This window comes from Meleagris gallopavo, chromosome 6, assembly GCF_000146605.3.
Source record: "Meleagris gallopavo isolate NT-WF06-2002-E0010 breed Aviagen turkey brand Nicholas breeding stock chromosome 6, Turkey_5.1, whole genome shotgun sequence".
In the NCBI taxonomy this organism is placed as follows: domain Eukaryota; kingdom Metazoa; phylum Chordata; class Aves; order Galliformes; family Phasianidae; genus Meleagris; species Meleagris gallopavo.
Genome location: NC_015016.2, coordinates 25,034,979 through 25,051,004, shown reverse-complemented (window position 1 = coordinate 25,051,004; position 16,026 = coordinate 25,034,979). Strand labels below are relative to the sequence as shown.

At 36.4% G+C, this 16,026-nt stretch overlaps 1 protein-coding gene across 1 annotated transcript in view; it reads left to right on the top strand.

The window, feature by feature from the left end:
• PLXDC2 (plexin domain containing 2) overlaps positions 1–12,438 on the top strand; it is a 106,176-nt gene extending 93,738 nt beyond the window's left edge. Inside the window, exon 9 of the mRNA XM_010712710.3 lies at positions 8,011–12,438. Within this exon, the coding sequence (XP_010711012.1) occupies positions 8,011–8,127 (117 nt within the window). The 3' untranslated portion in view covers positions 8,128–12,438. The remainder of the gene's footprint in view (positions 1–8,010) is intronic.
• Positions 12,439–16,026: the final 3,588 nt, after the last annotated feature.

Below are 16,026 nucleotides of genomic sequence, written 5' to 3'. Positions count from 1 at the left end.
GGAATATTGGAATATTGAAGATTCAGCTTCAACTGCCATACCACCATATTCTTCAACATAATAAAATAAGAGGCGTTGCTTTCAGATCAGTTATCTTCCTATTCAACATGCATTTCATTCTTTAAGTTAGAGTCTTCTCTGGCAGCGTAGAAACAGAAGGAATTATCAAATTTTTAAGCAAGGGGGTTCCAATCAAAGTTCAAGTGAATTCAGACTATTTCTAAAAGCTGAATGTAAACATAAGTAAAGTCACTGCCAGCTGTCAGACGGATTTCCTCTAATTTTGTCCAAGTTGCACACCAGATAGCAGCTTTAGATTCTTTTTTAGCTTTTACTTCTTGCCTTCTTTTTCTTCATTTGTCTTAGAATCATAGAATCATAGAATCACCAAGGTTGGAAAAGACCTAAAAGATCATCCAGTCCAACTGTTCACCTATTACCAATAGCTCCCACTAAACCATGTCCCTCAACACAACATCCAGTCTTTCCTTGAACACCCCCAGGATTGGCGACTCCACCACTTCCCTGGGCAGTCCATTCCAGTGCCCGACCACCCTTTCTGAAAAGTAATACTTCCTAATGTCCAGCTTGAATCTCCCCTGCCGTAGCTTGAAACCATTCCCTCTGGTCCTATCACTAATGACACGAGAGAAGAGCCCGACCCTCAGCTCACTACAACCTCCCTTCAGGAAGTTATAGAGAGCAATGAGGTCTCCCCTGAGCCTCCTCTTCTCCAGGCTGAACATTCCCAGCTCCTTCAGCCTTTCCTCATATGGCCTGTGTTCCAGACCCCTCACCAGCCTTGTTACCCTTCTTTGAACACGTTCCAGGGCCTCAATGTCTTTCTTGCAGTGAGGGTCTTCTTCCTTTTAGATTTTTTATTGATTTTGCATTTTTTGCAATTAAAATCCAGAGAACATTTATCAAATCAGAAGGCAAAGCATAAGGCAAACTAAGATGACTTTTGTCTATCTGCACTCAGTATTCTGTGGACAAAAGGGTTGCCACCCCTGACATAAGATTTTGTATGCATACTTTTTCTATTTTTCTCACCTTTCTTGTTTATATTTTGATCCAAAGTCCTTTTAATGTTTGAAACTTAGCTCTGTTTGGGGGACAGAGGCAACATGATGTGGCCATAGCTGAGAATTCTGTAGAATTTTTCCCAATATGAGTGCAAGGTGTCAGATGTTGCAAGTATGTTATCCGAACTAGGCAGAGATATTGTTGGCAAATGTACGTTTGCAAGGCTCAGCAAAAGAATAAAATTCTCAGTGGCAGTTCTCTGCAACTAGCAAGTTTTAAGGAGTCTAAACTAACAATACAAGTTGGGATCATCTTCACCTCAGGCAAAAAGCCTTTCTCTTATATTCAGCATAAAAGGAAATCTTTCCAGAGGTGTAGACTCTGAAGCTGTGGGGGTATGAATGAATTTTGACCAAAGATCCTATTTTAAATGTAACTAGCTGCCTTTGCCTTCATGTTCCCACCCTCCTTGGAGATTTTTCAGTAGTTTTTTTAATAATTCAGCTGTACCCTCACAGGCTCACACACACACATACACATACCTGTGTCTCTTTTAGATGTTTAACATCATTGTGGATATTCAGGCTGGATAATTTCACAAATCTGTTTTTTTCAAATGGCCAGCTATGGAGCTGGGTGAGGGGTGACCTTGCAGAGAGGGGAGGAACGAATGAGCAGCTGCAGATTTTCGGCAGCTAACAGTGCATGATCAGTGCCTGGGGGATGCACCTCAACTGTTCCTGATGTAGTTGAATTTTATCTCTAGTAGAAAACTAAATGAACCTGGGACTGCTTTTTTAGCATGAAGACCAACCAACATTCTGAATTTGTGTCATTTACCCATCAGCCTCACGTTAATGTGACTAACTATTAGTATATTTTTGAGGATGGTTCCCAAATCCTGAGCTATATCTGAATTTGTCTGGGAAAGCGCTGTTAGACATTTTTCTAACATTAAAGCTGCATAGAGGATTGTTTTGCAGTGCCTGGAAACATTCACCAGCACTCAGATCTTACAGTAGATTTTCTTCAGATTTTGACCTTCTGTTCTTACTTTGCCTGCTTAGAGAAAAAAAAAAAAAAATTGAAGTAATAGGGGAAGAAATAGTCCAAAAAAAAGCCTGAGACTGACCTGGGTGTTTCAGAGCTCAGGAATTTTATGGGCATTTCTGGCTCACTGCTGTTCATCTCTGCTCATAGCAACACTTCACATACAACAGCCATTGTTTAATAGCCAACGCTGTTCTCCATGCACCATTTACCGGTTTCTGCATTAAAGTCACAAATACAATCTATCTCTTGAAATAAATGAAAGTAGAAAAAAAGAAAAAAGGAGAGAAAGAGAGAAGGAAAGAAAGAATTTTACAAAGATTCAGCTTCTCAGTTCCCTTAGATAAGTGATGAACCTCACACAGCTCTACTGATTTCTTTTGGCCCATTGTTTTTATTATATGTATATGTATATGCATTTCATGAGGATTGTACTTTTAGTTTGAATAAGTCTTGACACAGTCATCAGTTCAGTTTTGTCCAGAATTTAGAGCTGAATTGAATTTCATGAAAATGATTATTAAAGAAAAGGTAAGAAGTATCATTTTTTCTCTTCTTTCAAAGTCATGTAGCCTTTGTGTCATTTGGGATATTGCCATTGATCTCACTGCCATTGCCTTGTACTGATAGTAAAGTTATTTTTTCCAAAGCTTATCCAGCTCGGCAGGAACCAGCAGGGGAAACCTAAATCAGCAACAGGGGAGAAGTACTAAAATAAATAGCCAACACTGACAATAAAAGTCAAAGGCGGGGAGGAAGAAGGCATTCTCTTTCTTTTCCATCAGCAGTCTGCTACTTAGATGAACCTAAGACTGCAGAAACGTTATACTGAGAAGCATTTTAAATCACAGAGAGATAGTTTAAACAAGCATTTCTATCAAAGAGAAAAATAAATTGTCAGTAAATGACAGTACTGAATCTTATCGTCTAAAGCAATCTATTTTTTCAACAGTTTCTTCAAAATGTTAAATTAACATGGTTTCAGGCAATTGATCTTTTCTTATTTCTAGATATACAGTTTCAGATATTTGAAGCACCTTCCATTTCTGACTGCAGTTTGCCAAGTAAATTAGATGTTTGTAGTAGAGACTAAAGACTGGTGGACAAATAAAACAAACAGTATTTCACATAAATTTAAATATGCAAACATTATGGGCAAAGCAATTAATAACAGGAGGACCTTTCCTTCTCTTGAGAGTGTAAAAGGCTTGAATAGCCAGGTAGATTAACAGCAGACTTATACTAATAGGTTTTGATGACATCAGGTTAACACATTTAGTAATAGACTTTACTGTATTTTTCTCCTTTTTCTTAATTCATAGTCTTTGCACTTTGTCCAGAGTTCTAACAATTAATCCAGCATTTAGATGGCTCTTCCACTTCCACTCTTACACACTTCCAAACTTAAGCATGTGTTGTTGGCAAAGTCTTTTAAACAGATTGAAATATCTTTATACATTCGAATTAAGTAAAGAATTGGACATCAATATATAAGTAAGATGTAACCTTCAGAAGAAACAGTGAAACAGTCCTGAAAGTATAAAAGGTTTGAAATACAGAAAAATAATCAATAGTGAAGACAGAGTTGGATCAAAGCATTCAACCTAAAAACTACTCAAGAGGTAATGGCCCTAAGTTATGCCAAGGGAGGTTTGGGTTGGATATTAAGAAAAATTCCTTCTCGGGAAAGAATGATAATGCATTGGCACAGGCTGCCCAGGAAGGTGGTGGAGTCACTGTCCCTAGACGTGTTCAAGAAACATGTCCATGTGGCGCTGAGGGACATGGTTAGTGGGCATGGAGGAACTAGATAATCTTAGTGGTCTTTTCCAACCTAATTGATTCTATGACACCATGATTCTACTCAATAACTTCAGCTTTTTGTATTGGCAAGTGGAAAATTAATTTGCTTCTCACACTGTCAAGTATTTGTACTTGCATAAGCTACATTTGGAGAAGAAAATATGTCTGTATTTTGGTGAAACTGACAGCTCAAGTTTACTGATGAGTGAGAACAAAGAGTTGATCCACATGCTAACACCCTGTATCTTTTTTTTCTGGTTACTTTATACATAACAAAACTTTTTATGTTCTTATAGATTTGCAGTGTTTGTGTGTGTGTGCAAGGGTGGGGAGATTACAAAGGGGCAGATTTTTAGCACTGTTTTCTCTTTATCACTCTTCTGACATTTCAGATCTGTATAAAATTGTGCTCATTCCTTTTTTTTTATGGAATGAAAATTAGGATGAGGGTAGAATGAAAAAAATATGGGATAAGATATAAGAATTTCAAAGATGTAATACATATTAAGTTCTTTTAAGTTCTGCCTTTTGCTGGCAGAAACTCTCTTTTATGCAGCTGTATTAAATGAAGGGTAACAGTTAATAATTACTGCAGCTAACAAAACATATTATTGCAATTGCTTTTAATGAATTACCATCTCCAGTGAAAAGCAGTGCTTAACTGTAAAAAGCTTTAGAGACAGTATATAATGCTAGCACCAGAATCTCTCCGTTCCTTAGGAAGAAGAAGGTCATCAATTTTCAAATATAGTAGTCTAATAAAGCTTTATTGGACAATATATGTCCTGTTTTGATCTTGTATGTTGTTTAATCTCTATTTGCCTATGGCATGTACAAAGTAGACTTCCTCTCTTGCTTATGTGTACTCAGTTAATTTTATTATTTTCTAATATAGGTTTTTAAATCTCATTGTAAAATTTCACATTGTTTTTTTTTTTAATCACATATTAATGAAATTGTGCTGTTTAATGGGTAACAGTGGCTCTATAGGTCTCAAGCTTCCCTCATGTTCAAGGATGTCAAAAGAAGAATTTGATCAACCATGAGAATGAACTTTGAGATCTTTCAATGAAACAACAGTGTGAAGATACTCCTGCTTCAATCTTGTAGTATTTTGAGGTGTAATCACTTCAGTTTTTCTCTCAGAAGTGAGACTATCCATTCTACCTCTACACCAATATTAACATGAAGGTGCTTATTCTAGCTTTAATATTGCCATAGGAAGTCATATTTACTTTGCAGCCACTGTGTAGATAGGTGTAATGTAAGAAATGTGAAAGATAAATTTCAATTTCAGTGTGAACGGTAATTTCAATTGACTGCTAATTTTTTTCATTTTATCTTATTGATCTCAGTAGAATCTAAGGGGTTTTTTAATGGAGATAATAAATTAGTCTTATGCAAACTGAAGGACACATGTCTCAGTCACAAGTGCTTTCCTCTAGTTCATTTGCTTAAAAAAGTGAACTCAGGGAAGCTATGAGAAAAATTGTATTTCCATTTTCCTGCTTCGTTACACACTGAAAGGAAGCAGGAATTACAGCTCTTCAGTGGCAGCTTGGAGGATTTCCTCTGAGTTCTAATTTTCTAATTCCAGAGAATGAAGCATATTTTTTCCTGTTAAATTGGATAAAAAAAAAATAAGGAATTAGGTTAAGTACCCAGCTTTTGTTCTTCCTGTTTTCTTTCATTTGTTGTTTCATTAGGGGTTTTTTTTAGGTCATGGAGTTTTTTTATTTGTTTTGCTTTTTTAATCCACTTATCACTCTGCTTTGCAGAGAAAATCAAGAATGCATTAAGCTCTTCCTGAGCTACTTCAGTAACTCAAGGACCTGTTTATCCCCTGGCATCAAATTGCTTTTCGTTTTATCAATTAAAACTGTAATGTCACTAAAGATTTTTGTGAGGTCAATAGACAAGTCAATGAATTGGTAGCTTGTCATTGCTTTAAGACTGGTAACCACTTAAAACACTCAAATCCACAGGAGTTGAAGTTAAACAGACTTTCAGTAGGAATGGAAAATCTCACCATGATAAGAATGAGCATGAAGAGAAACCATAAAACTGCAACTAATGTTTGGAGATGACTTTCAAATATGTTGATTTCTTCATTAGCTGCTATTTATGTTGTATCCCATTGTATCAATAGAACTGATACACATCTGTCTACTAACCACATTTCATCATGTAGAAAGGGAAATGGAAAAAAAAGGATTATAGAAAATGGTAAAATCAGATTGCAACAGCGTAGAAAGAGAGTAGAAATTAATCAGGAATTCATTTTAAAATGAGCATCTTAAGAGATTAAGACTCAGTTCATTTTTATATGCTGCCATTTGAGACTGTTTCTAATTATTCTTCCCTATTAGTTTTCCATTGATTTTCATTTTCTTCTTTCGAGTACTCTCTGGTCAAATTCTCATTTATACTGGTGTAAATCTGGAATAAGTCCTACGCATTTAGTAGAATTACTCTTGATTTACTTCTGTGAGTCTGAAAACAGAATATGACCCTTTTTATTTAGCAATAACCAAGCTGTCCTTCTTAATTTTGAAGGCAGTTTGAATCAAGCTTAGGTAGAAAATAGTCTCCAAACTTTAAATAGACTAAATTTGCTTATTAAGAAAAGACATCCATTAAAGAGAACAAGATTCTGCCTTCCTACTTTTTAGGAAGGTGTGCATTGAGAGGCCTGCAGTTTTAACTTACCTGTCAAACAGAATTTAGCTCTGGATGACTCAACATCAACCAGACTGTGGAACGGGAGAAAAATAAACCAGTTGCTTTCATACCATATCTTCTTAACAGTGACCACCAAGAAAAACTTTGTGCTCCAAGATTTCTGTAAGGACTGCTGCCCAACAGCACCGTGAGTTCTGACATACTGTCATAGCTGTGCCTGCTTTGTGGCCCCCAGTACAGACATTCAGCAGCATGATATATCCTTACTGATTAGAAGTCAATCAAAATGCAGTATTAAAGGGACAGAAAATCAGATAAAATATTTATTTTTTAGAAGTAGAAAGTGAAGTAAAAATATTTTTATTTTGAAGTGGCAATGAAAATATAGGATGTAATTTACCATCATTGTTTCTCCTCTTATTTTCCTGCAATGTTTCTATGTACCTTACACCTTCCAGCCTTCCTTCCAAGCAGATTGTAACAGTAGTCAAAAAAAATGTGTTAGCATAGTTAGTAGTAGGAAATTTTCTGGGGAATAACCGTTTTAAGTAAGTGTTTTTTGTTAGCTAACATTATGAAAGAGTTGTCACCTACTGTCCTGAAAACTGTTCTCTCTGGCAGAATCTCAACATGGTCATCTAAAATCTGCACCTTCCCAGATGTTAGTCATTTTGAAAAATCCAAGTTGTGTAAAGCACTTTCCCTTCCTATAGCCGTCACAATCTGGAACTGTTTTATCTGCTCTAGAAATGTATTTTCTCAGTCTCTTAGCTATTTTTAAAGCCATCACCACAGACACTAATGAAAATTGGTTTTGAACTCTTAAGACCCTTGCATTCAAAGGTTAAAAGAATTTAAATGAAAAGGCTGATTCTATTTGAACCATCAAAGTAAACTACTCAATTAGAATCAAAAATGACAGAATGATAGAGGTTGGAAGGGATCTCTGGAGGCCATCTGGTGCCACCTGTCCCTCCTTGAGGAGAGCTACCTAGAACAACCTGCCCAGGACCATCTGGACAGCTTCTGAATATCTCCAAAAAGGGAGACTCCTCAACTTCTCTGGCAGCCTGTGTCAGTGCTCTGTCACCCTCACAGGAAATATGTGCTTTCTGGTGGTTAGATGGAACCTATTGTATTTGAGCTCATAGCCTACTGTATTCATGAATTATATCGTTTGGAATAAAAACTCACTATTTAGTCAGTCTTGGATTATAGAATATGATATAAATAATTAAAAGTAGTATGGTTTTGGTGGACTCTGAAACACAGTCTCCCATGGAGCATATTAGTAAATCTCAGTGCTCTACTAGGCAGGAAAAGCAATGGGCATGTTTCTCCTATCATCTAATGATGACTGTACAGCTCATCATTAAAGTTCTTAAACTTTAACTTATTGTTGTACCCTTTATATTCTGAAAATTTCTTTTTTTCTTGTTGCTGTTAAAGCGGCGTCCGAGCAGATGGCCAGCAATGAAATTCAGAAGAGGATCTGGACATCCTGCATATGCTGAAGTGGAACCAGTCGGAGAAAAAGAAGGTTTCATCGTATCAGAGCAGTGCTAAAATTTTTAAGACAGAACACCAGTACTGGCCTACAGGTGTAAGACATTTACTTTGCATCTCTATAAAGAAAAGGAGCCCTAAGCTGCTGATAGTAAGAAGATTTTGGATAAGCTTTGTTCAGGAAGAAAACTGTCTAAGATACACCGTAGTCTTTGTTAGTGGACTGAGACACAATGGTTCATGCAGAACACTTGTCACTGGACATCTATAGTATCAGAACTATGGCACAAGTGCCACTTTATTGGCTTTAGGTATGGTGGTGCACAGTAATCAAAAATATAATAAAGCTTTTGTGCACAAGGGGATTACCCTGTGGTTCAAGTGTTCTTCTCTGGTATGTCAAAAACTGAGTGACAAATCTGTATACACTTTCAGTGCAAAGAACACTGATCAGTGTTCACAGGTGATTGAGAAAATTATCTCATTGCAAGTGAAAAAGAAAAATAAAAGAATTTTCCAATATTTCTACAGACAGATGTGGAAGTACACTCACTTTTCAATTCTAAAATAGCCTACCCACCTGAGTAAGTGAGCCACAATGTACATGCTTTCCAGGAGTAGTACAATGTTTCTTGTACATTGCTGATCAATATCCTTTCAAACAATTCATGATATACAAACTGATAAGAAATGAAGGCAACAGAGAATTTTACAATGGTGAAATTGTTATTTCATGGGAGTTCACAATGAAATTGGGCTGATTTTCAGTTTCAATGTTCATTAAAAATTAATTACCAAGTTCTTTTCAAGAGAAATCTTTCATTTCTGAGTGGTACACTAAAGTCAAGGCAATAGATCTTTTTTATCTGACAGAAATGTTATGGACCATTTCTTAGACAACATAATACAAAAAAAAAAAAATCTGAGGATATTAAACAAATGGGTTTCTATCCTTTGCCATTTCAAAATCTTTCCTAAGAAGCACCACGGACTTCTGTGCATCCTTCCCAGAGATTCAGATAAAAGTGTTATTAAACCCTGCTGATTCATAAAGTGATTTTGTTTAATGCACATAGTAGTTGCATAAATATATATATAAATATATTTTTTTTTAATAGCTACCACAAGGCAGGCTCTTGTGACTGTTAAGACTACATTTTTGTCATTCAGACAAAGGAAACGGATTGCATTACTGCATATTTCCACTGAGTTGTAACATAATTCTTAATGTTAGAATATTTTTATGTTGTGTGGGGAAGGTGGTTCATGTAGTCACAATACCATAACCTTTCAGCCTATTGAAACCACTCTTTCTTTAATGTAGACCCTTTCCCTCCATGTATAGGGAAAGACAACACTATAAATTCCCAACATCAAAAACAGCTACTCCTTTCACGAAAGGGGTTAGTATATAATGAGACCCAGATCTTCCCTGCAGCATAGGAGCCTAAATGCTTTGATGATCTGGGCCTGAGGTATTAAAATATTAAATTCAGGTATTATACATACATTTCATTGTAGTCATTGACTATCTAATTTTTAAATACTACACAAACAGAGATACTTGATGCATTTTAAAGCAAGATATACAAGATTAGCAGTTCTGAATCTCAAGTAGCTAAAAAAATTTGTTGATACTACCTTATTAGTACATTTACATTTTCTGTTGATGCTTGTATGGTATAAATTTGATTACTTGATGCTGTTCAGTAAATAATACTGTTTTTTCTGTATTCTTATATTTTGCATAACACATTTTTTTTCATCTGTTTTACATCATCTAGCATGAGACTGAAACTGTTCAAAACCTAACTGGTATTAATCTGAAGGTACTAACAAACATTCTCTTGAAGCTTGGTGAAAAATCCACAGCAATTATTCTTTTCCATTTGTGTGGGCTTCTGGTAGGCCAGATTAAATTGAAGGCTGATAATTCTGATAGCAATAACCAAATTGTATGCACATACACATTTATTTTGTGGCACTCATTAAAGATATCGCTGCACATCATTTAGACACTTAGTTGATGTGGAATATTTACCATCAATTTTTTAGGGATCTTGAAATTCATCAGCTAGGATTGATTGGCCAAATAAAGCAATTGTAGAGCTTCCCTTTGAAGCATATTGGCATCCTGTTTGAAATCATTCTTATTTCAGAGCACATCCTGGGAAATTATACTGAAAAGTTTTACAAAAAATCTACAAAGTAATGCAATAAGTTCGGGAGATATTTCATACAAGTGAAGAATGTTTATTTTATTATGAGTTTACAGGTTTGCACTTTGATTCACTCTTGGTTTTCTTGTTTTACCCATGTATGTAGTTCATGTCATTCAATAGAGCTTTACGAATATTTCTAACATTGTTTAACAAGCACGACGAATTTCAAATTCAGTATTTGATTACTTTTGTTCTAAGGTCCTCTTGCACAGGTAAATGAGATTTATTAATATTTGCAAATTAACTTAAATTTCATAGTCCTTGTTAAAATAACAGCAATTATTTTTCATTCTTTGTTCACCTCCAATAATTTGGTGGCAGATTTCACAGATATGTGGGGAGATCTAGTGTACTTCTTTTGATTTTTGCCATGATGTTATATGCTATGGATTATAACATAATGAGTTGCTGGGTTTATTTAATAAGGTTGATGGGCCATATGCTTATGATATCTGATAAGAACTGATATCTGAAGAGGAAAACTCTTGCATACTAATGGAATGTATAGTGTCTCATCAGTGTCTGCTTTGATATATTCTGTGGTATGTTCTATTTATCCCAGTAGGCAAAAGTTGATTAAGTAACCTGTTGCTGTTTTGTAATTCCATCTGGTTTTCTAATTTTTTAATAATTAAAAATTGCCACATTAAAAATGATACAAATATAAATCTTTAGAAGGTGTGGTGAAACATTGATATTATCTGAGATTCTTACTTTTATCACTTTATAAAGCACCAGCATGACTGATCCAAACAGAAAAAGGGTCATATAAACTCCTCCCAGAGACTCAGATGAAATGTTGTTGAACAACTCAGGAAGAAATTTCTATCCAGGTCTCTGAAACAGTGGCTTCCCATATTCCCACTGGTTCTTAATTTGAAAGTACTTCAGAATATTTCATTTGTTTAAATGTTTCCTTACAGAGTCTTTTATTCTAACAGTTATTTCAACTTATAAACCTGCCTGTAAACTTGTGTACATGTCATGTGAGTCATGATGGCATGACTGCAAGATCTCCAGAAAATGGCTTCTTACTGTTTTCCATTTTCATTTTAAATGTTCCTGTGCACCTAATATTCTCAGTGCTGTACTGCTCATACTGTTTCATAGAAATATGAAAATCTGAAATACAAGGATTCAAAGCACATTACTGAATAATTCCTTAAGATGAATCAATACGTTTAGATAAGTGCATCACACTTTATTATTTTTTAAGTATTGTATTCAGACATTAAGAAATGTTGGATTCATGCAAGATCTGTAATCATACTCACATGTACGCATGTGACAAAGTCTTCTTTAATTGCCTGCCACTTTGACACACTGAACTTAGAGCATGGAGGCTGTTTTGAATGCAGCTATTCCATTTATCTTCTCTTTCCTCAAATTTTGTTGCATTCTTTGTTACATACTGTCCAAAACCTATTTTTTTTTCATGGACTTTTCTGCATTACCCATTATATTTACTGGCGGGATTTGTACAACTTTATTCATTTATATTCTGAGCATCTTTGTTAAAGTTTTTCAGAGGAGGAGAACAAATAAAAGTAGAAAAGGCAGGAGGAGAAGGAAGGGAGGGGTGTCAGCATTTGTTACTCAAAATGAGCTTCAATCTCTGAGTACTACCTGATTTTTCTTCTGTGTATGGATTCTGGTTAATGCAAATATGTGCAAGTACATTTTTCTGTTATTGGCTGCATCTTTTGCAAACTTTTTCCAGGCATTTTATTCAAACAAACTATTGCTACTGAAACTACTATACAGTGGAAAACTTATCCCAGATAACTTTTTTTTAAGCAGCAAAAGGTCTCTAAAAGCAATTCTCGGGACATGGTTCTTAATTACACCCCTTTAACTAAGCAGTTATTTTTGCCCAGTTAATTGACATAGACCCCTGTTTCTCTGTTGTTTCTCTTGGAAGATAATATATAGGGATATTAATTAAGCTCTTCCCATGAAGTCTGCTTTACTTCCTTTGGAATATCTCTTTTTATTTGAAGACAAGCTATTCTCTTACTTGCTAACATTTCTTCAAAAGACATTTAAATTATTGACTGCTTGGGTGGCACAATGTTTCCTCAGACACCTAGAAAGCTGTTTGCAATAAATATCACTCGAGTCTGTCTGGCTTTATTTGGATTGCTGTTTTTATCATGAGATCATTTTCTTCAGACTTAATAAGCATCAACAAATTTTGTTTTGGGAGGTAGCCAATGATACTGTAATCTGTTTGTCACATTTGATTGCACACCAGCAATGGTGTCTCTAAGTTTTCCACTTAAAGTTTAAGCTTGATGATGAGGATCTCAGAATCATGCCTCCACCCTGTTTTTAGTGACAAAATGCAACTTTCCAAAGGAAGAAAGCAGTGTGTGTTTTGTAGATAAATGAGTATTTTCCCAATGGCCTGTTTCCAGAAGAAATCCTGTTCGTAGAGATAAGTCTGGCAACCTCGATTACAAACTGAGTGTGACTGGAAATAAGTTACTCCCTGAGACATAAACCTTGCACAGCTGCAATATTGCTGGTATCTGTCACTTGGGGTGCAATGACCTCCAGTGCTCCCCACCCTCTGGGCTGGGGCCTCTCCCACTTGCCCACACAGGCTGCGGGCCAAGTAGAAGTCTGGGTAGGAGGCACATGGAGGGCTACACATCCTACTCCTGCACTGAGAGTAATGGTGCCTTGTCTTAGAGTTCTTTACTGTGGAAAATGTGAGACCTCCTGCTATCCCCTGCCTTGCCAGCTCTAAGGATGAACAAAGTGTCTCAGCCTCCTCAGCAGCTGACAAGAAAGGAAACACGAAGCATGGACATGATCTTGTTTCTGTAGAAAATGGTGCTCTGCAGCCATGCAATATTTCACACTCACCCACCTCTTACAGCTGTTGTTGCCAATGGCTGGTTTTAGATTTTAAGTAAAGTAGTGGACTAAAGTAGTGAAAAATGCAAGTATGACGAAAAGAAATCTGTTTTCTTGAAGATGATACAATAAAATCAAATTGTGCTATTTCACTCTATATCTCCAGCAACACCAACATGTATTCTGCTGTGCGGACCAAATAGAGCTCCCGTACCAATCCTTTCCCACCAGAGGTAAGTGTGAGCATATCAGTGGAAGATGGTAGTGCTGGGGCCTGACTTGGCATAAAGGCTGCTGCTTTGAGGAAACTGGGAAAGAGAAGGTACCCAGTGGGAGCTGACAGAGACCACAATGAGGAGAGAAAAGTGATTGTCCTTAAGGAAAAAGTGAAGTCATAGATATTTAAATTGTAAGCAAATTCATAACTGTTAAATTTGAGCGGAGACAAGCAAGTATATCTGCTGCAGGCGTCACCACTCCCTCTCACTGATTACCTAAGATACAACCAAGGCAACTGTTCTCTGCTGATCAATGAGCTGGGATTTTGTACGTGTCCCTCTTGCCCATCCAGCTGTGCTCTGCTGTAGTGACTAGTTCAGTGCTCTGGGTTACACTACTCTGTCTAGCTATCAACCATTTTAAAAAACTCCTAACAAACATCTAACATTTTAGTAAAGGATGTAAATTTTCCCTACTGGAGTGACTTTGGTATGTAAATTGCTTGACACATATCAAGACCAGCATTGGTTGAGTTATCCTACATAGCTATAACCTTGAGAGTTAGAAGTACACAATATATCTTTAAAACTTCTCAAGAACAACGATCACAGCAGAGAACTCACAGCAGCCTACACCTCCACTCAGTGCTAGCAGTGGTGTCTGATCCTTCCTAGAGACTAAGCCTAGCAGTTAGTTCATTCAACTGTGAGGTGATAGATGAAACTCTGAGCCTGAGGAACATGAGAGGTTTCATTTCCCAGGAGAGCACTCTATCTTAGCTACAACCCCTTCCCACAGAAGCTGTCCCCCTGCCCAGGTGCAGCACAAAGATATTTTGGCCCAAAAAGAGAGAGTGAGTCTGGGAGTAGATTAGTCAACACCCCACTGTTAAAGATGTGTGCAGAGGGTCAAGGAGTGTACTAGGTCCTGGATGCTGCTGTAGAGGCTTTACTAGAATTGTAGGAAGCAGTTTCAGGTTGTGGCTCTGGCTCAAACATGAACTTAAATTAGGAACACAGGATTAACAAAATTTGCAAGATGTGGATTTCCAGAGACATACTGTTATTCTGCTATATACACCTTAGGCATAGAAACCCTTGCCTTGTATGTCATGTCATTTTTCATTAACCCCACCCTCAAGAATCTTTTCTCTGTCTGTTTTTTGCAAGGGAATTTCATTCCTTGAGCTTATGTAGAAATCTTTGCACTCTGACTTGCTTGGTGTGAGGACACATAAAGCACTACTGCAGGATAATGAGATATTGGTGATGAGCATTAATAGGAACAAAAAATACACATCAAAGCAAAGTAAAGCAAAGCCAAACTCCACTCCTTGATGCAAAAGAGAAAATCCCGAGCAAGGCACCAATGAAATTACGAAGCTATGAAGTGCTGCTGTGCATAGGATAGTCTACCCCTGGGTATTCTAATGATTTAGCACAGCCACCTTGTTTATACTTCTGGAACTAGACGATGTATGGAGCTTTGCTTTTCTGGTCAGTATATTCTTTTCAGCCACTGCCTGTTGCAAATAGGAAATACACCAGTTTTTCTCCTTTAATAATTTATTAAATAATTTAATAATTTATAGACAAAACTGGGTTTTGCAGACGTGCTTGTTTTATCAGCTGTCCCTGTATTGAAGTAGTAACCATACTTTGCCCTGCATTTTTGTTCCTTCTTTCTTCCTGCAATGGGTATTAATAGCACAGCATCTAGATAGATCAACAGAAGCACTACAAATTAATGTCAGTTGCTACAAGCAGTAATGGAAAAAGAATGAACAAAACAACTCTCAAACAATACTCATCACATTTACCAATAGAGTAGAATGATGCTGTGTTAAATAGGTAGCAGTACATTTGCTCTAAATAAAGATGCATTTCATTTTCTGTGAAATTATAAAAAGCCTCAAATATTAATAAAAACCAAACTTTTTCATTATGAATAATAATAAAATTGCCTGCAGTACTGTTTTTTAATAATTTGCTAATTACATGTGCAGTGCCAGCACCTGTTTTGCTGTGTATTGTCAATGAGAGCATTTCATATGTCTTAAAATTAATCTTCAATATTTCATTAATTTAATATTTGGCTGAAAGCACTGCAAATATTTCAAACACTCGAAGGGAAAAAGCACATGTTTTGCAGCTACCTGAAAATAACAATAAAAAATTGTAGGTAAAGCTCCAAAATACAGATGTCCTTTTACGTATTTGACTCAAAAAACAATAATCTCCAAAAATATGAAGGAAAAAAAAACAGGTGGATGTTTAAAAATATTGCAAATCCTGTTTCTTCATGACCCATCCTATCCCTTTGACTTCAGTGTTCAAATGAAGAGCATTGTAGAGAACTATCCCCAGTGGTGGATATATTTTTGGCAATGTTTAGTTCCCTTCTGCCAATACTGAGTTAGAATAACAAATCTATTAAGAGCTATGTGTTACTGAATACAAAAGTAGTGAGTTTCAGCTGACTGACACCTCCAAGGGAGGCAAAGAGGTTCATGCATTGCTTACCCTTAAGCAGAGAAATAGAACGGCATGCACAGTCACATTATTGAAATTTATGAATTAGCCAAACTGGTTTGGACAATGCTTTCTTCCTTTAGAAAAAGCACATCAGCTACTGGAAAAAGGACTGGTCCCCTCTG